Consider the following 24,952-nt stretch of genomic DNA (forward strand, 5'->3'; position numbering starts at 1 on the left):
GTTGAAGCATGTTTGGCCATTTTATCTCAAGAATAACACAGGACTACCATCTTATACATTTCAGTGCTATGCAAGTTAATTCGGTCAATTTTCTGATATGACTGTTGCTCACGCTGTACTTACTCATAATTGCACTCCAGTAAGGGCAATGTAATGTTTCTACAGTGTACACCATTTTGTAAAATTATTTTTGGAAGGCCACAGTAGAAAAAACGATTGTTTCTATAATATTAAGTAATATATAATATTGATGATCGTACAATAAGAATGTGGAATGCCAGCAGTTTCTTCCAAGTAAGAGTTTTATTGCTAAAGTACTTTAACGTCTCAAATGTACACCAGCCAGACTAAGAGTGATGAGGGAAGCTCGCAAATCAATTAAACTTAAAACGATGCTATAAATCACTGTAAAACGGATGAACAGTAGGCGACATCCCTCGCTGAACTCCAGGAAGAGCAGTTTGGGTGTTGAGGCACGTTGCGTAATGTCACAAGTGTGTTAGTATTTGAATTCCCTCATCAATCCTAGGCCCCATCCAGGAACGTTTCATTTACATTTCACTGAAAATTCTACCTGGATGATAAAGTACAGTTTGTGAGAGATGAATCTGACTTTTGGAAGTTAAAACAGCCCCTTTCAGATGCACTGACACTGACGTGTGGATTTGCAAGAGTAGGACAGGCGTGAACAAGATTGGCATGTTGATATTGCACCTGACTATTGAGAGGAAAGAATGGACCATCATCTTGATAACTATCCAATACCTTCAAAACTATTTAGGGATGTTTTCCCAGTGTCTTTGTAAGTCTATTGGATTTGTCACATGAAGAGTTGGTTATACCTCACTAGATAACATTAGTTGATTTAAAAAATAAAAATAAAAAATTAAATCACATTTTCCCAGTTTCAGTGGAGCAAGGTTAATCTTCATCATCATCATCATGCACACAAAACATGATAAATTATAAAGTGCTCTTAAGACCTGAAATGCTTCTGATTCTGAGGCTGTATCATTTGACCTCTCACAGGTAGTTCAGATGATCACAATTGGCATTGGCAACCATTATCAAGTAGTCCATTATTTTTAGCATCTAACATTTTCACATTTTTTTTCAAATGTGGAACTTAGAGCCACAAAGCCAGCAGTCATTTTGATAGGCAGTTTAAAAACAAAACAACTAAAATTAACATTCATGAAAGGTATTGTTCAAACATGGTTAAAACAAGTCTGTTTTGCCATTGCCAATGATCAGGCACAACAGTAAAAACATTGATATATACCAAGTTAGCTGCAGCATTAGCGGACCACGGTTGAAAATTAGCCATGACGCTAACACTGGCATGTTTACTCTGTGGCTGATTAATGTGTGTCTAGCACGAGGAATGACGAGTAGAGCCAGGCTGTAAACAAAAAGGGAAACATCACGTTGACCCGCTTACATAACGTTCACAGGCTTTGTAATGTTTGTACGTTTGGCATGTCCGCGGCGGGATTCGAACCCAGATCTACGGTGTTTGCGGGACAGACACCGTTTTAACCAGCTACGCTGATGAAAAGCTCAATCTACATCGGCACGGGTGTACAGCAGTTATACTCGGGGAGTGAGTTTAACCAACAATTAACCAACAACTCGTAGGGCGCCCCGGTAGCTCAACGGGTTGGGGCGCTTACCATGTAAAGGCTAGTCCTTACCGCAGCAGCGTGGGTTTGAATCCGGCACACGCCCTTTCCTGCATGTCTTCCCCTCTCACTCTCCCACCTTTCCTGTCTGTCACCTAAACTGTCCTATAGTAATAAAGCAGAAATGCCTTAAAATATATCTTAAATTGTTTTTTTTAACTCGCTACCTACTCAGGAGGACTGTTCCATTCAGTTACAGACGCAGTCGAAGGATGTTAATCTTCGCACACAATTGACCATGACCACCCAACTGATTATTATTCTGAGAGATACAGCAGGTATTTATGTTGCAATACTAATGTAAAATACTGACACACCCCATAGGGACCCAGACCGTAGTGGTCAGCTGTCAGGAAGGGGGGAAGGGGGTTCGGCTGAGGGACCCCCCCCCCCCCCCCCCCAAGGTGCTCCATTCATCTTTGTCCTCGTCTTCATCGCTGTAGTCACATGGGGCATCAAGAGGCGTCATGGCTCACATTCAGCACTGGGTCTATGTCACTGCATGGACGGCTACCAACCCTTGTTCTCTGAAACATCATTCAAAAGATGGACGGATAGAAGATCATTTTATTTTCTAAGGTGTATAAATGCTGGGATGCAATAACGCTCAAACAGGGTTTGAGTCCGATCGTACTATATACAGGTACAGTAATAATAATAATAATAGCAATAATAACAATAATAATAATAATAACAATAATAATAATAAATAAAATGTGTATTGCACTTTACATTTAAGAAAATCTCAAAGTGCTACAAATTAAAAACGTGAAAGTGCCAAGATTAAAAACAACAGTCCAAAACTAGGTACAAAACATAAGAATGAAACAAGGACAATAAAGTGATGAGCTTAAGCCTCTGGTAAAAGGAAGGTTTTAAGTATGAGCAGAAAAACTTTTGCTTTTGAAGATTTTTATTTTTAAATCTTACCGTTGCCAGAGCAGATGGGCTCCGTTGTCTCCCAGTTCATGGCTTTCTGGACGGCCTTCTTCCAGCGTGCAAACCGAAACTCACTCTCTGCAGGAGACAGAATCACAATCAGAAAACAAACCAAAACTCGCTCTCTGCAGGAGACAGAATCACAATCAGAAAACAAACCGAAACGCACTCTCTGCAGGAGACAGAATCACATTCAGAAAACAAACCGAAACTCACTCTCTGCAGGAGAGGAATCACATTCAGAGAGCATCGCTACGTGCACCTCACTGCTTCATCACAATACAACAGTACAACATTTTATTCCAGTACATTTTATTAAATCTTACACCGTATTTTACTTGATTTCTTATCTTTATATTTAATTGTGTTTTATATTCCATCTTATTTTGCTGTGATTTATGTGAAGCAATGTGCATGAATACTCTCTTTTGTCAAGCACTTTGGGCTGCATTTATTTGTATGACAAGAGCAATACAAATACAGTTTATTATTATTATTATTATTATTATTATTATACCTACTTAGAGGAAGAGAAAGTATAGAATTACTGTAATGTATACATTTAACCACTAGATGGCGATGTCTGTGTGTACACTGGTATCATCTCCCCTAGAATCCAACAACACTACTAAGTGACAAGGGGCATTATATATATATATATATACACACACACACCTTTTCTTATTTTATATTTTTTGTAAGAGTGAGTCTCGTACCGTCAGACTGTATCTGGGGCTGGAAGCTCTCGGAGGCGATGGTTGGGAGTTCACCAGGGGTCAAGCTCCACACGCCGACCCCTAACCCTGCCGCCATGGCAGCCCCCAGAGCTGAGGTCTCTGCCATGATCGGCCTCACTGGACAGACGCGCACGCACACACACACACACGCACACACACGCACACACACACAGGTTACACACACCACACACAGGTTACACACACACACACGTTACACACATCACACACAGGTTAAATATCACACAGGTTACACACACCACACACACACACATATACAAACACACACTGTTCTGTCTACTTTTTGTCCCCATTGACTTCAGTTAAAAGCTTAAGGCATAACAACAGTATTGACAAACCCCTAAAGAACACGCCTACATCGGCACAGCCTGTGACTATGAGTGCACATGAGTTAATTTCAATTTTAGAACGTCCCCATGTCAATATTGCGTGTGCTTCAGAGAGTGTTTGTATAGTTCACTCCACAAGTGTCATTTTACACTGATGTGTAGTGTGCGTGCATGTGAGAATGTGCGTGCGTGTGAGTGTGCGTGTGTGAGTGTGTGTGTGCGTGGGTGTGAGAGTGTGTGTGTGCGTGCGTGTGCGAGAGTGTGTGAGTGTGTGCGTGCGTGGGCGTGTGTGAGAGTGTGTGTGTGTGTGCGTGCGTGTGCGAGAGTGCGTGTGAGAGTGTGTGCGCGTGTGTGTGTGTGCGTGCATGCATGAGAGTGTGTGCGTGAGAGTGTGTGTGTGTGCGTGTGAGAGTGCGTGCTTGCGTGTGTGAGAGTGCGTGCTTGCGTGTGTGAGAGTGCGTGCTTGCGTGTGTGAGTGTGTGAGCGTGCTTGCGTGTGTGTGTGTGTGTGTGTGTGTGTGTGTGTGTGTGAGAGAGAGTGTGTCCTCACCCACGGGGAGGCAGAGGATGTCTGCCTGCAGCTGCATCAGCAGGCGGTTGGAGGTCATCCCCCCATCCACCTGCAGCTGGGCCAGAGGGACCCCACTGTCCTGGTTCATGGCCTCCAGGATCTACCCACCAACCAATCACACCATCAGACCAAATAGGATCTCCCCATCAACCAATCACACCATCAGACCAAATAGGATCTACCCACCAACCAATCACACCATCAGACCAAATAGGATCTACCCACCAACCAATCACACCATCAGACCAAATAGGATCTACCCACCAACCAATCACACCATCAGACCAAATAGGATCTACCCACCAACCAATCACACCATCAGACCAAATAGGATCTACCCACCAACCAATCACACCATCAGACCAAATAGGATCTACCCACCAACCAATCACACCATCAGACCAAATAGGATCTACCAACCAACCAATCAAACTATCAGACCAAATCACATCAAAATCCCAACATGCATCGGGCCAATAGCAGTTAACAAACTGCATGTTAGACATGATCACAGAAAGGTCGCCCTCCAAGGAGGAGGCCGGTGTGGTTCTAGAGACCCTGGGTCACGCGGGGTCACGCACCTCTCTGGTCTGGAAGCACACAGCCTCCAGGGCAGCGAAGGCCAGGTGGTTCCGGTTGGTGAACTGGGTCAGGCCACAGATGATCCTGGGAGAGAGACCGAGAGGGACGAGGATACGGGTTCAAACCGGGTAGCTTGGTCTGGCAGTGTGCTGCCATGCAGAGCAGCACCTGTAGCACCTGTTGTATTTTAGATTGCTATTCTTGCACTTTGTCCTCCTAGAGCACTAGATTATGCTCCTAGTCACTTGTTTTAGAAAGGAGATGCACTTGTGAGTTCTGGTGAATAGTAGTACACTGGCTTTTCCTATATTAAATGCAATTATTGTTAGTTGCTTTGGATAAAAGTGACTGACTGGCTGGCTGGCTAACTGACTGAGTCAAACTGACTCACTGACTGACTGAGTCAAACTGACTGACTGGCTGACTGACTGGTTGACTTGACTGGCTGGTTGAGTGACTGGTTGACTGAGTCAAACTGACTGACTGGTTGACTGACTGACTGACTGACTGACTGACTGACTGACTGACTGACTGACTGGTTGACTGACTGACTGGCTGACTGACTGACTGACTGACTGACTGACTGGTTGACTGACTGGCTGACTGGCTGGTTGAGTGACTGGTTGGCTGACTGACTGACTGACTGACTGACTGACTGGTTGACTGACTGAGTCAAACTGACTGACTGGTTGACTGACTGGCTGGCTGACTGACTGGTTGACCGGCTGACTGGCTGGCTGACTGACTGGTGCACGGATGGCAGGCTGCTTGTCTCACCCCCGAGCGCTGGGCTCCCAGTAGGGGGCGTACAGGCCAGAGAAGGCCGGCACAAAGTAGCAGCCGTACGACGTCCCCACGGCCGCAGCCAGGTTCTCTGAGAGACAGAGATGAGAGAGAGATGAGAGAGAGAGATGAGGAGAGATGAGAGAGAGAGAGAGAGAGAGATGAGAGAGAGAGATGAGAGAGAGAGATGAGAGAGAGAGATGAGAGAGAGAGATGAGAGAGAGAGATGAGAGAGATGAGAGAGAGAGATGAGAGAGAGAGAGATGAGAGAGAGGGGGATGAGAGGGATGAGAGAGAGAGAGATGAGAGAGATGAGAGAGAGATGAGAGAGATGAGAGAGAGAGAGAGATGAGAGAGAGAGAGATGAGAGAGAGAGAGATGAGAGAGATGAGAGAGAGATGAGAGAGAGAGATGAGAGAGAGATGAGAGAGAGATGAGAGAGAGATGAGAGAGATGAGAGAGAGATGAGAGAGAGAGAGATGAGAGAGAGATGAAAGGGACAGATGAGAGAGAGAGAGATGAGAGAGATGAGAGAGAGATGAGAGAGAGATGAGAGAGAGATGAGAGAGAGAGATGAGAGAGAGATGAAAGGGACAGATGAGAGAGAGAGAGATGGGAGAGAGATGAGAGAGAGAGAGAGAGAGATGAAAGAGAGAGATGAGAGGGACAGATAGAGAGACAGAGATGAGAGGAGGACAGATGGAGACAGAGAGAGATGGAGAGACAGATGGAGAGAGAGATGAGACAGATGAGAGACAGATGGAGAGAGATGTGAGAGGGACCGATGGAGAGAGATGAGAGGGACAGATGGAGAGAGATGAGAGAGACAGATGGAGAGAGAGAGATGAGAGAGGGACAGATGAAGAGATAGAGATGAGAGAGAGATGGAGAGAGAGAGATGAGAGAGGGACAGATGGAGAGAGTCATAGCAATAGACAAGGGGAGTAATGGGAAAAAATGAAACACCATTGGAACAGGTAATAAGTAGAAAATTATACAAACAGTTGAAACGGATATCTGAGATCATCTAACGTCCGTAGTTTGAAGTATTTCCGACTCAAACAGGCTATTGGGGCGGGACATAACGTTTAAAGGAATTTGACTGGAACGTTGACAAGATGGCGGGTTATAACAACTTTAGACAGATTGGACAGATAGCGTTGACTGATGGGTGGATGTTGTGAGACTATAGACATTGCTCCTGTATTGCTGACCTAAGTACTCAGGAGATTTTGTTTTACAGGAAAAAAAATCATAGGGTTTGATATAAGATTGCAACGAAACAGATATTTTGAATAATATTTGGCATATATTGTTAAATAGGTACAGTACACACTACAACCAAGGATGTGATCCAAAATCGAAAAAGATAATTTTTTTGTTTCAACGCGTGTTAAAAACAGTGGTACTGCAGGAAGTCTGTGCTCAGCCTGGTTTGTGTGAATGGACCACCGGTGTCATGTCGCCCGTACCGATCTCTGAGGTGGACTGGACGATCCCCATGTTGTCCTTCAGCCATCTCACCACCGCCCCTGCGATGGCCACCGAGCCCTGAGGGACACACACCACAGCAATCAGGCCTGAGGTAGAGCTTCATTTTTAGTGCATTGTGTTGCCTTTGCGAATGAAATGCGCTATAAAAATCAAGTTTGATTTGATTTTAGACTAGTAGCAATTTCTCTATGGCAGATTTAAGTGTTCATAATTCTCGTTCTATGGGAAGCTACAGCCTCAGTGTCTGGAGGAGTCTTGGCTCAGTTAACTGACGAGCTGCTCTCAAGATGGCCGCTGCGCCTAGTAAGGACCTGAAACAGTGGCTGTGGTCTCAGGCGGCGCGTTTCCAGAGATGCTCGTGAGGTGAATGTCACTCAGACCAGGCTAGTTCCCTGGCAGGAAGCAGGATAGATGAGGATGAGAAAACTCCACAGGGCTTTGCTTCAATTCACCACGTGTTCAAGGATTTGCTGCCATTGGATGAAGTAATGCTTATGGGTGTATCTAAATATACACTATTCTCACTTTTGTTGGGACCTTTTCACTGACACACTTTGTATGTCATGCTTGTAAAATGGCCCACCTCTGCAAAGGTTTTTATTAAACAAGGCTGTCCCTTTATTCTTTTGGAGTATTCTTTTGGAGAAAACTACATTTCCCTACATTTCCCTCAATACCCAATCAGAGGTCAGTATCAACACAAATGGACCAATAGCAGGTCCCACAAACCTCCAGGGCATAGCAGGCTGGCTGGTCCTCCCCCAGTTTGTAGGCGACTGTGGTCAGCAGGCCGTGGTCCGACAACACTGGCTGAGATGAGAGGAAGAGAGGAGGAAAGAAGGAAGGAAAGAGAGAGAGAGGAGAGAGGGGGAGAAGAGAACATCATTCAAAAAGAACATTTAACCATCGAACATATGCGGTCTACAGAACCAGGAACGGACCAGATGAACGAGGGCTTTTGTAATGTAATATCTTACCTTGACCCCTGTGTTTCTCAGCAAGAAGCAGCCGGTTCCATACCTAAAACGCAAAGCAACTTGACACAACGCTGATATCGGCATTTGATTCTTTATACTATTACACTATTATTTTTAATCCACGAGAAACTTTGTTCTGTCATATTGCGTGTCAATACAGAGACAATGAAAGTGAAAAATAAATCATAACAAAATAAAACACCTAACTTTGCAGTGTACACATTCATGTTTGTTGTTTCATATCTAGCTAAATAAGTCGTGCATAAGAACTAAAGTGAGTAAAACCGGTCAAATAAAATGGAGGATGAATATGGATGACAGGTTCTCCGGGTGAGGGGATGATGACGGTTAGGGTTCTCACGTGTTCTTGGCCTGGCCGTCCTGGAAGCACATCTGTCCCAGTAGAGCGGCAGACTGGTCCCCTAGACACTGAGACACAACCAGGACCTGTCAGACTGGTCCCCTAGACACTGAGACACAACCAGGACCTGTCACACTGGTCCCCTAGACACTGAGACACAACCAGGACCTGTCACACTGGTCCCCTAGACACTGAGACACAACCAGGACCTGTCAGACTGGTCCCCTAGACACTGAGACACAACCAGGACCTGTCACACTGGTCCCCTAGACACTGAGACACAACCAGGACCTGTCACACTGGTCCCCTAGACACTGAGACACAACCAGGACCTGTCAGACTGGTCCCCTAGACACTGAGACACAACCAGGACCTGTCAGACTGGTCCCCTAGACACTGAGACACAACCAGGACCTGTCACACTGGTCCCCTAGACACTGAGACACAACCAGGACCTGTCACACTGGTCCCCTAGACACTGAGACACAACCAGGACCTGTCACACTGGTCCCCTAGACACTGGGACACAACCAGGACCTGTCACACTGGTCCCCTAGACACTGGGACACAACCAGGACCTGTCACACTGGTCCCCTAGAAACTGGGACACAACCACATCCCATCAGTCTGGTCCCCTAGACACTGGGACACAACCATGTCCTGTCAGTCACTCATTCTACCCAGGGGGTTTACCCCTCCATCACACGCCTTGGGTTTAGTCTGAGGCTAGCTTCGCCAGGCAGGGGGCCACCTCTTGTATTTTCTCGGTTTAGGTTAAGCTAGACAACTAAGTCAGATAGCAGACTTTGTGTTTAGAGTAGGTACAGTTAGGGTGTGTTTAGGTTATGCTGGACAGCTAAGTGTTTAGAATAGGTACTGTTAGGGTGTGTTTAGGTTATGCTGGACAGCTAAGTGTTTAGAGTAGGTACTGTTAGGGTGTGTTTCGGTTATGCTGGACAGCTAAGTGTTTAGAGTAGGTACTGTTAGGGTGTGTTTAGGTTATGCTGGACAGCTAAGTGTTTAGAGTAGGTACTGTTAGGGTGTGTTTAGGTTATGCTGGACAGCTAAGTGTTTAGAGTAGGTACTGTTAGGGTGCCAGGACTCGCTGGGGTGTTATTTTGGCGTCTGTTCTAACATCCCTTCCTCAGGCTCCGCTCTGCGTTCCCTCGTGTTGTTGACTTGTTATTATTGGTGTCATAAATCTTCCTTGTTTTTTGGCACATTAATCGAGTCGTCCTTGTAGTTTGTATTACACTACCACAGCTTCAGCAGTAACCAGCATTATATGCATACTCATATACAGTATACACTCACACTGTATACACTCATACTCTATACATTCATACTGTATACACTCATACTGCATACACTCATACTCTATACACTCATACTCTAAACACACACACACACGTTACATCCCTCTCCCCCTGTCCCCCCCTAGACGTGTCATCTGGGGGGTTAGGTTGTAAAACACAATAAACTCAACATTCTAAATTAATGGTAGTTTAGCCTCTGATAATGCAACATGGGCTACTGTACAACTAATAGTTGTGCATGGAAAAGCCCCTTCCTTACCCCTGAGATCGGGATCCCTGCCAGTGGACCGGATTTCTAAGACAGAGAGGGGGAAGGTGGAGATAGAAGGAGAAGGTGGAGAGAGAGGGGGAAGAGCACGTTTAAGGTTTCACGTTCATGCAGATCGAGACCAGTTGAGTATAACAACATCTCCCAACACGGGCCTTCCTAACATGCCAAACTTAAGACAGCTGGTTCACCGATTTAGCCCTCCGCGTTGACAGGGCTTAGGTCACAGGCTACAGGAAATGCCTGTCAAAGGCTGAATAGTGGAGCTTGGTGTGGTCTGATTGAAAAGAAATGGCAGCTAACAAGCTGGGATTCTCCAATTAACAACTTGAGTCAAATCCATAGATTTAAATATTTAAAATTATTTAAGAAGTATTTGATTTACCTCAGAGCTGCAATGTTTGGACTGTTCCGTTGGTTGTATTGGGTGAACTTAATAAAGCATATATAACCTGACCCAGGTCTGATGGAAGGACATTGTCCTGTATTTTGGGGACAGTGCGGGGGGGACAATTTGAAGGAGTGACGTGCAATGACATATTAGGAGGCCCTAAAAGCATCCAACTCACCGACGATCTTTGGACACTTGGACAAAGTTCACATTTCATAGATAGTACACCTACGCACACACACACACACATTCAAAACATTTCCTTTCCGTGTGTCACAAGAGGGGGTCATGAGTTTCAGAGTGTGTCCTTTCATAGAGGTGGAATCTGGAGTGGTGTGTGTGTATGTGTGTGTGTGTGTGTGTGTTTGCACAATGGCTATGAGCAGATGCTTGTGGGCAAGACTCCACCTTCCTGTCATAAACACAATTGGGTAACTTATTGAAATGGATGTGGTCACATTGTTCTACAATTTGTCAAACAATAGTTAAATAGTGAAGCCTGTATGTTTTCCCACAGTATCCAGAGTAGCCTTGTCTATGTGGCGCCACAATGCTATTTCACTGCTGAAATTGATCAATTCCATAATATTCATCTTAAAAACTTTAGCCAAATTATTTTTTTCAATCAGCGATTAAAGTGATTAAACAGTTTTGTGCTTGGAGAGATCATTTAAATGGAAGACCTTGTTTAGGAAACCTTTATAACCCCCTTAACAGACTCATAATCCATAGCATTAAATCATCCCTTATCACACAGAGCAGCCTAGAGGCAACAATGACGAAAAATGTAATACTTAACTTCCTTCTCTTGAAATTTGATAAGACCGACAACTAATTAATACTCATCATGTGTAACATTCCAAAACAGAAACACACACACACACACACAAACACACACACACACACACACACTCCATAAACACACTCAATGATGTTGTGGTTGTAGAAACTCACCATTGAACCATATACTTCTGACGAGCTTCTCACTTTGGGCAACATTTCCATTGGGACATCAAAATACCTACAATTCCACAAAGAGTGTTTTCATAGATTAAATCATTCCGGTATACAATGCTTTAAAAAATAAAAAAATAAAAAAAAGGAGATCAACAATTGGACTAAACTGATGTCAACTGTAATCGGCTGCTAAAGTGTGTGTACTCTCCCCTGCAACATTTGTGTGTGTGTGTCTGTACTGTATGTATGTATGTATGTATGTATGCATGTATGCACGTATGCACGTATGCATGTATCATGTTTATGCATCTTTGGTATGTATGGTATAGTATATACAGTGTGTGTATGTATGTATGTATGTATATATATATATATATGTGTGTGTGTGTGTGTATATGTGTGTATATGTGTGTGTGTGTGTGTGTGTGTGTGTGTGTATGTGTGTCCTACCTGCAGAGCTCTGGGTCCCAGTCCAGGGTGTGGATGTTGAAGAGCGTGTGTGTGTGTGTGTGTGTGTGTGTGTGTGTGTGTGTGTGTGTGTGTGTGTTCTACCTGCAGAGCTCTGGGTCCCAGTCCAGGGTGTGGATGTTGAAGAGCGTGTGTGTGTGTGTGTGTGTGTCCTACCTGCAGAGCTCTGGGTCCCAGTCCAGGGTGTGGATGTTGAAGAGTGTGTGTGTGTGTGTGTGTGTGTGTGTGTGTGTGTGTGTCCTACCTGCAGAGCTCTGGGTCCCAGTCCAGGGTGTGGATGTTGAAGAGCATGGTGCGGCTGGCATTGGACACGTCTGTGCAGTGGACCCCTCCATCCTTCCCCCCGGTCAGACACTGAGAGACCAGACCACCACAGGTTAACCCTTCCCCCCGGTCAGACACTGAGAGACCAGAGAGACCACGAGTTGACCCTTCCCCCCGGTCAGACACTGAGAGACCAGAGAGACCACGAGTTGACCCTTCCCCCCGGTCAGACACTGAGAGACCAGAGAGACCACGGGTTGACCCTTCCCCCCGGTCAGACACTGAGAGACCAGAGAGACCACGGGTTGACCCTTCCCCCCGGTCAGACACTGAGAGACCAGACCACCACAGGTAAAAATCTCTACAGGATTGGCATGTGGAGATATATCGCATAACAACGATTCCATTTAGTTACACAATCAATAGGTAAAGATCTCTAAAAGGTTGATATCGCAGAACAATGATTCCATTTAGTTACACAATCAATATTAGTAAAAATGTGCTTATTGAAAGGCTTGATTTCAAGCTGTTCAAGCTAAGAAATGCCTATTACTAGATTTCTGACTTGTAGTCTGACTATTGTAAGTAATCCAAAGAGGCATTGACAAAGAGATGTCCCTATGAGAGAAAAATTGTGAGGAGCTTGGTACAGGGCTTAAGAATGTCCTTATGTGTCCTACCCAGATGAGCCAGGAGTCCACGGTACCGAACATGGCCCGGTGGGACAGGACCGCCTGACGGACCTCCTCCACGTTATCCATGAGCCAGCGCAGCTTCACGGCGCTGAAGTAGGTGCTGATGGGCAGACCCGTCTTGTGCTACATAAGAGAGAGAGAGGGGAGGGGGGAGAAAGAGAGCGAGGGAGAGGGAGAGAGGGGGGGGGGAGAGAGTGAGAGAAAGAGAGAGAGGGAGAGAGAGAGGGGGGGGGGGAGGGAGAGAGAGAGACAGAGAGAGAGGGAGAGAGACAGAGAGAGAGAGAGAGAGAGCGAGAGAGAGAGAGAGAGAGAGAGAAAGAAAGATACAGGTCAGGATGCACTGATGTGTTCAGACTGATTGTAGGCATTTATGATGTGGAGAGCTTCTCAGGGACCTTGTATAATCCAAAGATAAAATCCAATCCAAACTAAAAACTCTAATATACGTTCCTTCTCTCAAATTTTACTTCATGTCCACTTAATTGACAGAATGCTGTAAGTGGTGATGAAGGAAGAGAGCTCATCAGAGGTAGTGGGTCTACAGTATTGAGACACGCCCACTGAAAACTAAAGTGGGTGTTTGTCAGGGTCAGTTTCTCACCTTCAGGTGGTTCTTATTCTTGCCAGGAGTTTTGTTGATGAGTCTCTCCACTGTGGACTGCGTGCGTAGGTCCAGCCAGACTGCAGGTAGACCGGAGAAGGGGGTTAGCCCACTGACTAACTAATTACACTTTTTGAAATATTAGGTTGCATTTTAAACATCTGTGCAGGGACAACAGATGAAAGCTATCCTTTAGGCTAACTCTGGCTCTTCTGCAGCTTGACTGTTGATTTGTGTGCGCCGTCCTTGATAAATAAACCAATAAATCAGGGGTCTCAAACTCGCGGCCCGCGGGCCATTTGCGGCCCGCCACAACACTCCAACCGGCCCGCGACATGATGTCAGAAATATAATATAATCTGGCCCGCAAAATAATTTATTGTAAACGGCGCCAGCAGGCAGGCCTACAATGTAAATTCAAGTCGCTCAAACGTGGGGCGGAATGCTGATTATTGTGCGCAGCGCGTGAGGTGAACGCTGCATACAGTCACAGGTGCAATCAATCCACACACCACTATGAACTATGAACGGAATGCAGCTCGCCACCGAGAGGCTGTTTTCATGGTTAACTAACGTTAAGAACACAGACAGTTTCAAGAAATATGGACATTGCAGTATTTTTTGTGGTGTCCAATGGAAATGCTACCTGCTTGATATGCAAGAACAAAGTCGCCGTTCTAAAGGAATATAATGTCAAGAGCTATCCATTACTAAACATGGAGTGTCATAAGGAGACCAGAGGAAAAAACGAGCCACACAGCTGAGAGGGCTAATGTCTCAGCAGTCTTTCAAGATAAGTGTCTGGCAAGAAATAGAGCAGTAGCCTACAAATGTATTCAAGTGTCTGGTAAGAAATGGAAACAAACTTGAACTTTAATAAATGCAAGTACAGGTCCAGGGCAGGCTTACGGTAGTGATGCATCTTGCAGCTAAAACAGAATAAAGTACAAATGTAGGCTATTCAAGATAAAATAAAAGTCAGGAAAAATGATTTGCAGCACTAACTTATATGTTAAAATATATTAAAATGAATGGAAACCGGTTTGAATTTGTATGATGAAAATGTTAGTTATGGAATAGTCTTGCAACATTTAGAGACTGAGTTGTGAGTCTAGTTATGGAAATGAAAAATGACATTTTCAGAAATATTGCACTTTCTTATAGTTAGTAGTAGTTGAAGTTGACATTGAAGTGGCCCTCCTATGAGTTGACGATACCAGCAGTGGCCCCAAGCCAATTTGAGTTTGAGACCCCTGCAATAAATGAAATGAAAACAAAACAATGGACAGTGAGGGCGATACTGCGGGTGGAGTCTACAGCCATGTCCTCCACACATTCCTTTGTCCTGGGGAGGGGAGCTGTGGTATTACAGCCATGTTGCAATCTCACCGCGTGAGCTGTGCTTTCCGACGTGACACAACTTCCCAGGACTGCCTCGAGTTCGACCAAATAATTATTTATTCATATCATTGTAACTTTTATTCCTGCATTTTATTTTTCCTGCATTTTGTTTTAAATGTCCTTTTTTTGCATTTAGTTTTATATGACCTTTTATGTGTTGCACTTTGTCTTGATGCTTTTAATGTCTCATGTAACGCACTTTGAATTGCCTTTATGCCGTACTCGGTGACAGAGAAGGGACAATTAAAAGATTTTCAAGCCCTTAAAGACAGACACGCTCTGGAAAAACATATTTTTACGGGTATCTACAACTACGTAACTATGTCAATCAATCAGTAAAAAATCATCTAGAACTAGATGACCCAGTGCTGAGAGAAATCCCAGGAGCCTATTCCTCAAAGCTGAACAGGGGCATTATATCCAGATTGTATAAGGGATTCTTGGACAAGAAGTATCATTCTACAGAGCATGTCAAAAATAAGTGGGAAATGGAAGATAATATTGAGATCCCACAAAAGGAATGGGAAGGGCATTGTGCCTTTCAATGGAGGTGTACCAATTCACATACTTGGAGGGAATTCGGATGGAAGTGCTTGATTCAATATTTTATCACCCCAAAGCAGAAAACACACTTTGTGGGCGATGATCCCAAGTTTTGGAGATTGTGTGGGAATCAGGAAGCCGACCATTGACACATTTTTTGGGAATGCCCTGTGGTACGACACTTCTGGATAGAGATACATAGAACGTAAGAGGGTATATTCAATACAAACATTCCTTTCCAGTTTAACATTTTTATCTTAGGAAAGCATGACTTTCATCCAGAGCCTTTCAACAAATACTTATTTGGAATTCTGTTATCTACTAGTAAAAAAACAATTACTAGGCATTGGTTGTCATCTGATTCCCTCACAAAAGAGGAATGGGCAGATATAGTTAACGAAATATATACCATGGAAAAAATTACCTTTTCGATTCGCGTGCAGATGGACAGATTTACCTAGGCATGGTCTAGTTGGGTTGTCTATATGCGACAGTCAAGGCCTGATTTAGGGAGTTGACAAACTAATAGAAATCATTTTTAATTTGTAAAGGTGTTCCTTTATTTAATTTTTCTTTTCTTTTTCTTGTTATGTTACTCAATGGTCCCATCTATTTCCCCACTATACAAAGTAAAGGAAGTTTGGCCTGAGATTGCTAAATTGTCTCTCTGCTTTTTGTGTCACATTATCAATGTGAATTAGACTACTGTACCAGAATGCTCATGTTTGTTAGAGTGCATCCATGTTCTGATTGTTTTATAGTTATTTGACTCTATAAAATAAAAAAAATAAAAAAAAGAGGATATGGAGGAAGAAAGCGATAAAAGTATTTGCTTATTTAGGCCTTCTGTTTTATTGGTATGGGTGATGTTGCTGATTTATTTTTATTTTTTAAGGTGTTTGTATCAATGAGATGACTTTTAATGATTGGAAACTCACCCTCTGCTATCCTTGGAACAAATAAAGAATTGAAAAATAAATAAATAAAGAAGACGTTATGATGAGAATGTGTTCAATCATGTTTGTGTGGGTATCAACCAATCAGTGGCTTGGCAATCATGTACCCACCAATGGCGTTGTAGAGAGGCTCTCCGGTGTCTTTGTCCCACACCAGCGTTGTCTCTCTCTGATTGGTCACTCCTATGCCTAAGTAAACACAAACAAAAAAGAAACGTCCTTGAGCCTGTAGATCTCTCCCTCCCTCTCTCTCTCTCTCTCTCTCTCTCTCTGCATGTGGTAATAATCCCCCTCAGGAATGTGAGGAAACAGGTGGTGCAGCTTCAGGTCACCTTTGATGTTGGAGATCTGGATGTTGAGCTGAACGAGCTTCTCGCAGGTCTTCTCCATGACCTCGTAAACAGACTGAAGTATCTCTTTAGGATCCTCCTCCACCCATCTAGACACATTCAGATGGGCAACAACACACAAGAAAACGGACAAGTAAAAAAGAAAAAAAAAAAGAAGCTAAAAACATGAACATACATTTGCAGGTATTTGTGAGGCAATGTAGTCCGGGACAGGAACAGCTAGATAAAATGTCCAAATTGAGTTTCTGTAATGAGAATGCCCACATAAGGCCTTTACCTCAGCTTTAACTTTGAAATAGTCTTCAAAAGCAAAAGGGAATCCCGGGATGAGTTCTTCCCACCTGAAGTGAGGATTTATAAACAGCACAGGGCCAAGTGTTCCCCAGATTGCATTAACCCCTGGAAGGAACTTGGAGCTACTAGACTGAACTAGAAACATAAGTATATTTTGGTTTCTCTACTGGCTAGTGCTAAGTCATCAGTGTTGTGGTGAAACTGCTTTGTTATTCAAGGTTATTGTGAGAGTTAGTTTCGGCCTGAGCTAGACTAATTGCCCTGTTGAGTGGGCTGTGGGAGTGGCCTACTCTCCTGGCAGACGATTAGCAATCAGCAGTGACAGGCCTTAAGCATTGACGGCTTAGACGGCGACAGCGGGAAGGCGACCGACCGAAGGCTAGGGCGGCCAAAGGCACCGGGCGACTTATTCAAGAGCGACTTTGTCAAGTAAGACTGTCAGGAAGGTAGTACGTCTACATTTACCTCAGTACCTGTTTTGTTACCATTATGTGTTTGCATCCTATTCCTGTTGTGTTCCCTCTCCGGGGGTCACGCAGACACTGGGTCACCCCCAGACTCCGTAACCCCTCTAACCTCATCTATCCGACTGTCTCAACTCATAGAGAGCAAGTGGTGACAGGGGGACTTTGGAATTGCCAGTCGGCGGTGCCCAAAGCTGAGTTTATCTCAGGCTATGCATCCTTGCTCTCCCTCAGCTTCCTTGCTCTCACCGAGACATGGATCACACCAGAGAACACTGCCACTCCCGCAGCCCTGTCAGATGTGTATTCTTTCTCCCACACTCCCAGAGCTGCGAGGCGAGGTGGTGGTACTGGCCTGCTCATTTCCCCAACATGGAAATACTCACTCGTCTCCATCCCACAGTTCTCCCCTCCCTCTTTTGAATTCCATGCTGTCTCTGTCATGTATCCAATCAAGCTCACCATTGCTGTTGTGTATCGCCCACCAGGTCCTCTTGGTGAATTCCTAGAGGAGCTCGATACACTAGTTTCACACTTCCCAGATGATGGGTCCGCACTCATCCTTCTCGGGGACTTCAACATCCAGAGTGAGAAATTGGAACCTTTCCTCTCCTTCCTCTCCTCCTTCGATCTTCACCTCTCTTCTTCTCCTCCCACTCACAAAGCCGGCAACCAGCTGGATCTCATCTTCACTAGACACTGTTCCACCCCTAACCTCTCTGTCACTCCCCTCCATCTCTCTGACCACTATTTCATGTCCTACTCCCTCTCCATCCCCTCTTCCCCTGTAACTCCTCCTCCTACCCACATGGTTACCGCCCGTAGCCATCTCCGCTCGCTCTCCCCTACTGACCTTTCCTCTACTGTCACCTCCGCCCTCCCCGCCCCTGAATCCTTCTCTCTCCTACCCTCTGATACTGCCACTGATCTTCTCCTCTCTACTCTTTCCTCTTCTCTGGACAATCTCTGTCCCCTCACCTCCAGGCCTGCACGCCCAACTCCACCTGCCCCATGGCTGTCGGACTCAGTGCGTACTGATAGACGGAGCCTGAGAATAGCTGAGCGCAAATGGAGGAAAGGCAAGCTCCCAGAGGACCTTCTTAATTTCCAATCTCTTCTTTCCACATTCTCCTCCTCTCTGTCTGCTGCTAAAGCTGCTTTCTTCCGCTCTAAAATCTTAACCTCTGCTTCCAATCCTAAAAAACTCTTTGAAACCTTCTCTTCACTACTCCAGCCCCCACCTCCTACTCCCAACTCCTCCCTTCTCCCTGATGATTTCGCCAACTTCTTTGACAAGAAAGTTAACGATATCAGATCCTCTTTCCCCCCTCCCCCGGTCAACGCTCCATGCACGAAACTCACCCCCCCATCCCCACCCTCTCTCCACTCCCTGCTCCCCCCCTCCTCTCCACGCCCCACCTTATCCCACTTTTCTCCCCTCTCCCCCAACGAGGCCCTCAACCTTGTAACATCTAACCGCCCCACCACGTGCTCCCTAGACCCTGTTCCCTCGACTCTCCTTCAGTCTGTTGCACCCGAACTCCTTCCCTTCCTAACCCACCTCATCAATGCATCTCTTGTTTCAGGATGTTTTCCCTCTGCTTTCAAGACTGCCAGAGTCACCCCCCTCCTAAAGAAACCATCTCTCGACCCATCTGATGTCAAAAACTACAGACCGGTTTCCCTTCTATCCTTTCTATCCAAAACACTTGAACGTGCTATCTTTAACCAACTGTCTTCGTACCTCCACCAGAACGACCTCCTAGATCCCCACCAATCCGGGTTCAAGGCTGGCCACTCGACAGAGACCGCCCTCCTTGCAGTAACAGAGTCACTCCATGCCGCTAGAGCGAACTCTCTCTCCTCTGTCCTGATACTCCTAGACCTGTCAGCAGCATTTGATACGGTAGACCACCAGATCCTCCTCTCCACCCTCGAGGAGAAAGGCATCGATGGCTCTGCACACTCCCTGTTTGCATCCTACCTGACGGGCCGCTCCTACCAGGTGACATGGAGAGGGTCGACGTCGGAATCGCGTAGTCTGACTACGGGGGTTCCACAAGGGTCTGTCCTGGGTCCTCTCCTGTTTTCCCTCTACACTACATCTCTGGGCTCTGTCATTCGCTCGCATGGCTTCTCCTATCACTGCTATGCCGATGACACCCAACTGGTTCTGTCATTTCCCCCTTCTGATACAGAAGTGGAGACACGCATAGCTGGGTGCTTGGCTGACATTTCGGAGTGGATGACGACACATCACCTCAAGCTCAATCTGGACAAGACTGAGCTGTTGTTCCTCCCGGGGAAGGGCTGTCCGCACCGGGACCTGGCCATCACCATTGAAGACACAGTGGTGACCCCGACTCGGACTGCGAGGAATCTGGGTGTGACCCTGGATGACCAACTGTCATTTTCCTCACATGTCACATCCGTCACACGTTCCTGCAGATTCATGCTCTACAACATCAGGAGGATTCGCCCTTTCCTCACTAATGAAACGGCGCAGGTACTCATCCAGGCCCTGGTCATCTCCCGCCTGGACTACTGCAACTCCCTCCTCGCGGGGGCACCGGCGTCAGCCATTAAACCTCTGGAACTTGTCCAGAAAGCTGCTGCTCGCCTGGTGTTCAACCACCCCAAGTTCTCCCACACAACTTCCCTTCTCCGTTCCCTACACTGGCTCCCTGTAGCGGCTCGCATCCAGTTTAAAACTCTGGCGCTAACCTACAGGGCAATGAAAGGAACAGCCCCCTCCTACCTCCAGGCCATGGTCAAACCCTACATCCCCTCCCGACCACTACGCTCTGCTACCTCAGGGCGACTGGTTGCCCCGTCACTCCGAGGCTCCTGCGGTCGATCGACACGGTCACGGCTCTTCTCTGTCCTGGCCCCGCAGTGGTGGAATGAGCTGCCCACTGATGTCAGGACAGCAGAGTCGCTGCCCATCTTTCGTCGCAGGCTCAAAACTCATCTCTTCAAGAAGTACTACAACAATCCTCCCACCTAAGCACTTATTATATTATATTGCACTGTACTTTAGATTGTGATTCTTGCACTTTGCTTCAGCACTAGATTATGCTCTTAGTCACTTGTTTGTTTTAGAAAGAAGATGCACTTGTGAGTTCTGGCAAGTAGTAGTACATTGGCTCTTCCTACGTTAAATGCAATTATTGTTAGTCGCTTTGGATAAAAGCGTCTGCTAAATGACTGTAATGTAATGTAATGTAAAGGGAACCTAGTGACTCAGGTTTTATATCATTCTTTAATACAAAACAACCTTATTTCTGCCTATAATAACATCTGTCCAAGACCTTGGGAGCTAGTTTCAGTGTGCGGACCTCTTTCGTTTTCAACATCTGTATCTGCATCAGCCAATGTGGCTGACATCCTCCGTTCCTACATGGCCACGGCACCAACGACAGTCAGGAACTGGCTAAGGCATGGCATACTTCACTGTGAACCAGGAGATATCAGTGTGCAGACCTTTCCTATCTCCTCACGTATGATTTGAGTTTATTAGGTGATAAAGAAGGGCATAACTGCCCACAATAAAAACATAGATAACATATATCACCGAGGATTAAAACACAATAAAGCCAGAAGGCTTATTTCCATTGTGGTCCCCACATGTAAAAACAGAGTATGTACTCTAAGATCCAGCACCTGACCTACTAAGGTTGGATGTGCGCACAGCTCTTTTGCCTTTTGTCTCATACAGTCAGGCCAGCCGTATGGCTTACTTTATAGGCCATTATTTCATTGCTAGCTTCCACTTGTTATGACACACCATGACCATGGGTTGGGTTGGTCCCGCCCTTAGTGAGCATATCTCTAAACATCCAAGGTCTGGACATTGGATTTCTGGGTCATCTAAAAGAATAACAATGAGGTCAACAGCCACTTCCCTAGAACTGGGCTGTACGTGCACAACAGGGAGGATATTGATCACAGATTGATAATACGGTTGTATTTCTCTTTACACTCACCCCTCTTTGGGAAAACTCTGGTTGATCTCAACCTGGTAGTGACTCAGGACCTCTGCAGTTTTAGCGTTGAACACCTGCATGGGGGGGGAGAGAGAGAGAGAGAGAGAGAGAGAGAGAGAGAGAGAACACAGATCCTCACTTGTCTAGATGAGAGGGGATGATTGAGGGTGTTATTCCCTAATGGGCGTGCAGCAGTGTCCACCTGCAGTCAGTGTTGTACTAGTCAGGTCAGAGTATTAATAGATAAAGTACTGACCCCCAGCCGATCACAATGGCAGTGAGAAGTGAACCTGCTGCCTACATTCACAGCCTCTTACTAAAGAGAGGGACAATATATATCGAAGGCCTGGAACTACGCCTGGAACTTGAGAAGGATTTTCCTCAAATGATCAATTCGGGTGCACCCTGTTCAGTGTGTTTTTTGTTTATTGACAATATTTTAGTTTTTCTTGTTTTTTTATCTCACAACATGGCTGGCAAGAATCTCCCAACCGATAGTAAAAAATGTCTCTCAGATAAGGTAGTTGTTGGACAATACAAAACAGAATGATACTCATTTCCTATTACCTCACACATTATCTTATCCCTCATCTCATCTTAAATGGCGTATCCTTCTATAAGAGATGGTTCAGTATCCTTGTGGCTCTGTGGAAATGCGTGTGCCCGTCATAAAGGCTAGTTAGTGTGACACGTTCAGTCCACACCATCTAGCTGGACAGTGGCATCTTCAGAAATAAGTCGACCCAACCATGACCCCAACAAATTCCTCAGTAAAGGCCAAATTGAATCAAACTGCCCCCAAAATTAAGCGGAGCTTACAAATATAGGCTTGTACTATTCAAAAATAAAGGCAAGCGACTGCAATGGGTTTCAATAACAGCCAACCGTCATACGTGAAACATTAACAATTGAGTTCTTTGCAATACCGTTGAAAAGTATAAACTTGCACAACAGTGACCCGTGTCAGTGACCTTGCAAACCAACAGTCTGTCCAGCATAGTGTCAATATACCCACTATTACAAGAAGAAGCCTTTATTTGTCACACAACACACAACATGACAGCATGACACACACACGCACACACGCACGCACGCAGTAGGAAATGTTCTCTGCTCTTATCCCATTCCCCCTGAATACTACAGACCACCCAGACACAAATCAAATGCAGTTCTGTAAATGAAAACCTTCTCAAAAACAGGAAGTTGTTGTGCAGGGTCACAGGCCAAACCAAATGTTAATAAAGTTCAGACTGGTCCATTACAGTAGGACAGCTGGTTCATCAGTAAAGTGCCTAAGGTGTATTTAGTTCCTGTGGTAAACACAGCTGGACTTGAGGTTTACACATCATAGGAATCCATTTAAATTCCAAACGATTACAGTAAATGTGAAATATACCAACAAGACACCTACACAATGTTTACAGGAAGCAAACGCCCCTCGTATGGCCTTTTAACCAACCTAGCCGCTGCTGAGATGTGTCAAAACAAATCACATTTGAGGACAAAGTGTTCTCACTCTCAAGAAATGAACTCTTCCTACTTTTGGTTGCATATTCAATGTTTTGTAATCATGGATCACCTGATAGCTGCATTCTGCAAGGACCAGACTAGGCTACAAATTTATCTCCAACTAGACTACACCTCCAACTGACAAGGACCAAGCAATACCTGTTCTTGCTTGGGGGGAGGTCATTACGATTAATAAATGTTCACAAACAATGGAGATATGTCTGCCTACCTGCAACAGTCTTAAAAAACAGTCTCATAACGGATAATTGAAAAAGAGCTTTGCGCATACTGACCATTGGGGCATCATTAAAATGGACAGTGTCTACGAAACACATAACCAACAACTACCGCATCTCAGAGACAATTTTTACTATTGGTTTGGAGTTTCTATCTTGCCAGCCATGTTGTGAGGTAGACAAATCAAGCAAAACGTGGTTTGGTGCAACTGTCAGGGAGAGATGGACATCTTTCAACAAACCATCAACAAAGAAAAAAATACACTGAACAGGTTTCAAGTTTCAGCTAAGAGTTCGAAAATCAGCCCGGAGTGGTGGTATTTGAGAAATGTTAACCTGTACGTCTCAGAAACATGCTAGGGATTTTAGAAATAGGGCTTAAAGTGTTATTCAGTGAACCTATCCTTTAACGCACTATACAGACTTTTTTTTTACCATCTCAAAGGTCAGTTATGTACTTAACCCCTTGCAATGAATGATCGGAGGAGCTTTGTTTTGTTAGTTTTTTGCCTTTCTTTACCTTCAAAAGACAGATTGGACTCCTGCACCCTGTGTAGAAAAAGGTCTGTATGTTTAACCGGTCATCTTTAATCAGTTCCTGTCAGGACTCTGTCCAGTTAAACAGCCAGACTGGTTCAATCGCATTTCTGCAACAAGCAGGCGAGGCGGAAGCGAGACTAGCCTACACAAATTGTAATTTGCTGCGATTTGTAGGCTTAAATTATTAATTTTCCAGTTCAATCTTAAATCATTGGCAAAATATTTCATTAGCTCACAGCCTAGGTTACTCTAGATAAATGTAGTTTTCACTTTTGCATATTATTTAAAGCCGTATTTTGCCTATCCTGACTGTGAAAAGAAAACAATGAGTTCGTTTTGCTTAAATTGAAAATAGTCCTAATAATAGCCTATCTTAAATATACTCTACCTATTCTTCCACGGCACGTTTATTCAATGTTAAAATGTGCGATGAACTTTTCTTTTTTTGGTCCTTCATGAATTCGCCGCATCGGGTTTCTATGAACACCTGTTTGATGGCATAGCAGAGGGCTCGTGCTTAACTTCGCTGGCCAACTCACCAGCAACCGCGTAGAGCTCGTGCCTTGGTCAATCGCTGCAACCAGGGGATCCATCATTTCCTCTGACGCTTCTATCACGCTGTTGATAGTGTGAGTGATGCTCAATTTCATGATGCACTGATGAACTTTAGTTTTTATATCACCCTGCTCCTGGCTCCTAAAGCTCCCCCGTGACACGCAGGCCGGCCGGTGTCTGCTGAGTAAAAAAAACAAAACACGATGGAGGGGCACGTTTCTGTTTGCAAATACGTCAGAAGGCGTTGGCCTCGTGCAGCCCAATCAAGATTGGGGGCATGTCCAAAACAAAGCGGGTGGGTGAATGAGTGAATGAATGAACGAATTAATGATTTCCTCCCAAGGTTGCCTCATGTCACTCCTTATGCATAATTTAAGCAATAAACCACGAGGCCGCTAGGGGGCGTTGTTAGGCGTCGACTCCGACTCCAACACTTCCACACCCCTACCAGTATAACTGCACCATAGCTGGAAATGTTCAAATAAATGTGAACCACCCGAATTATAGGCTTATGTGAACAAGGCCTACCCAAATAGGCGAGATAGCCTGACAACCATTTAATTCACAACTATCGCGGAAGATTATGTAGGCCTAGGCCTAAATACTAAAATGATAAGAATGATCGGTAAATAAACGATGTTACTAGGCTACTGTGTGTGTTTTGTGAATATATATATACATATATA

General features: G+C 45.0%; 1 protein-coding gene across 1 annotated transcript; it reads right to left on the bottom strand.

Moving 5' to 3' along the window:
• Positions 1 to 290: 290 nt before the first annotated feature.
• On the bottom strand, positions 291 to 24,439 carry LOC311320150 (glycerol kinase-like). Its single transcript, XM_084451834.1, has 19 exons — positions 24,251 to 24,439; positions 21,427 to 21,500; positions 16,665 to 16,771; positions 16,444 to 16,521; positions 13,433 to 13,512; positions 12,817 to 12,954; positions 12,117 to 12,226; positions 11,402 to 11,468; positions 10,048 to 10,083; positions 8,473 to 8,540; positions 8,112 to 8,154; positions 7,864 to 7,944; positions 7,113 to 7,191; positions 5,635 to 5,731; positions 4,857 to 4,941; positions 4,255 to 4,375; positions 3,338 to 3,475; positions 2,613 to 2,699; positions 291 to 2,209 (listed from the first exon to the last, which is right to left on the bottom strand). Exons 1-19 carry the CDS (start codon positions 24,359 to 24,361, stop codon positions 2,193 to 2,195), a joined length of 1,617 nt encoding a protein of 538 aa, XP_084307960.1. The 5' UTR covers positions 24,362 to 24,439; the 3' UTR covers positions 291 to 2,192.
• Positions 24,440 to 24,952: the final 513 nt, after the last annotated feature.

This window comes from Borostomias antarcticus (assembly GCF_949987555.1).
Source record: "Borostomias antarcticus genome assembly, chromosome: 17".
In the NCBI taxonomy this organism is placed as follows: Eukaryota; Metazoa; Chordata; class Actinopteri; order Stomiiformes; family Stomiidae; genus Borostomias; species Borostomias antarcticus.

What these genes read in the sequence shown, in the direction of transcription:
- LOC311320150 (XM_084451834.1), bottom strand. Translation starts at nt 24,361, where the DNA reads ATGAAATTGAGCATCACTCACACTATCAACAGCGTGATAGAAGCGTCA. An exon ending in CAGAGTTTTCCCAAAGAGGG is followed by an intron (nt 16,772 to 21,426) that starts GTGAGTGTAAAG and finishes GAATGTGTCTAG; the next exon opens with ATGGGTGGAGGAGGATCCTA. An exon ending in TGGGACCCAGAGCTCTGCAG is followed by an intron (nt 11,469 to 12,116) that starts GTAGGACACACA and finishes GTGGAATTGTAG; the next exon opens with GTATTTTGATGTCCCAATGG.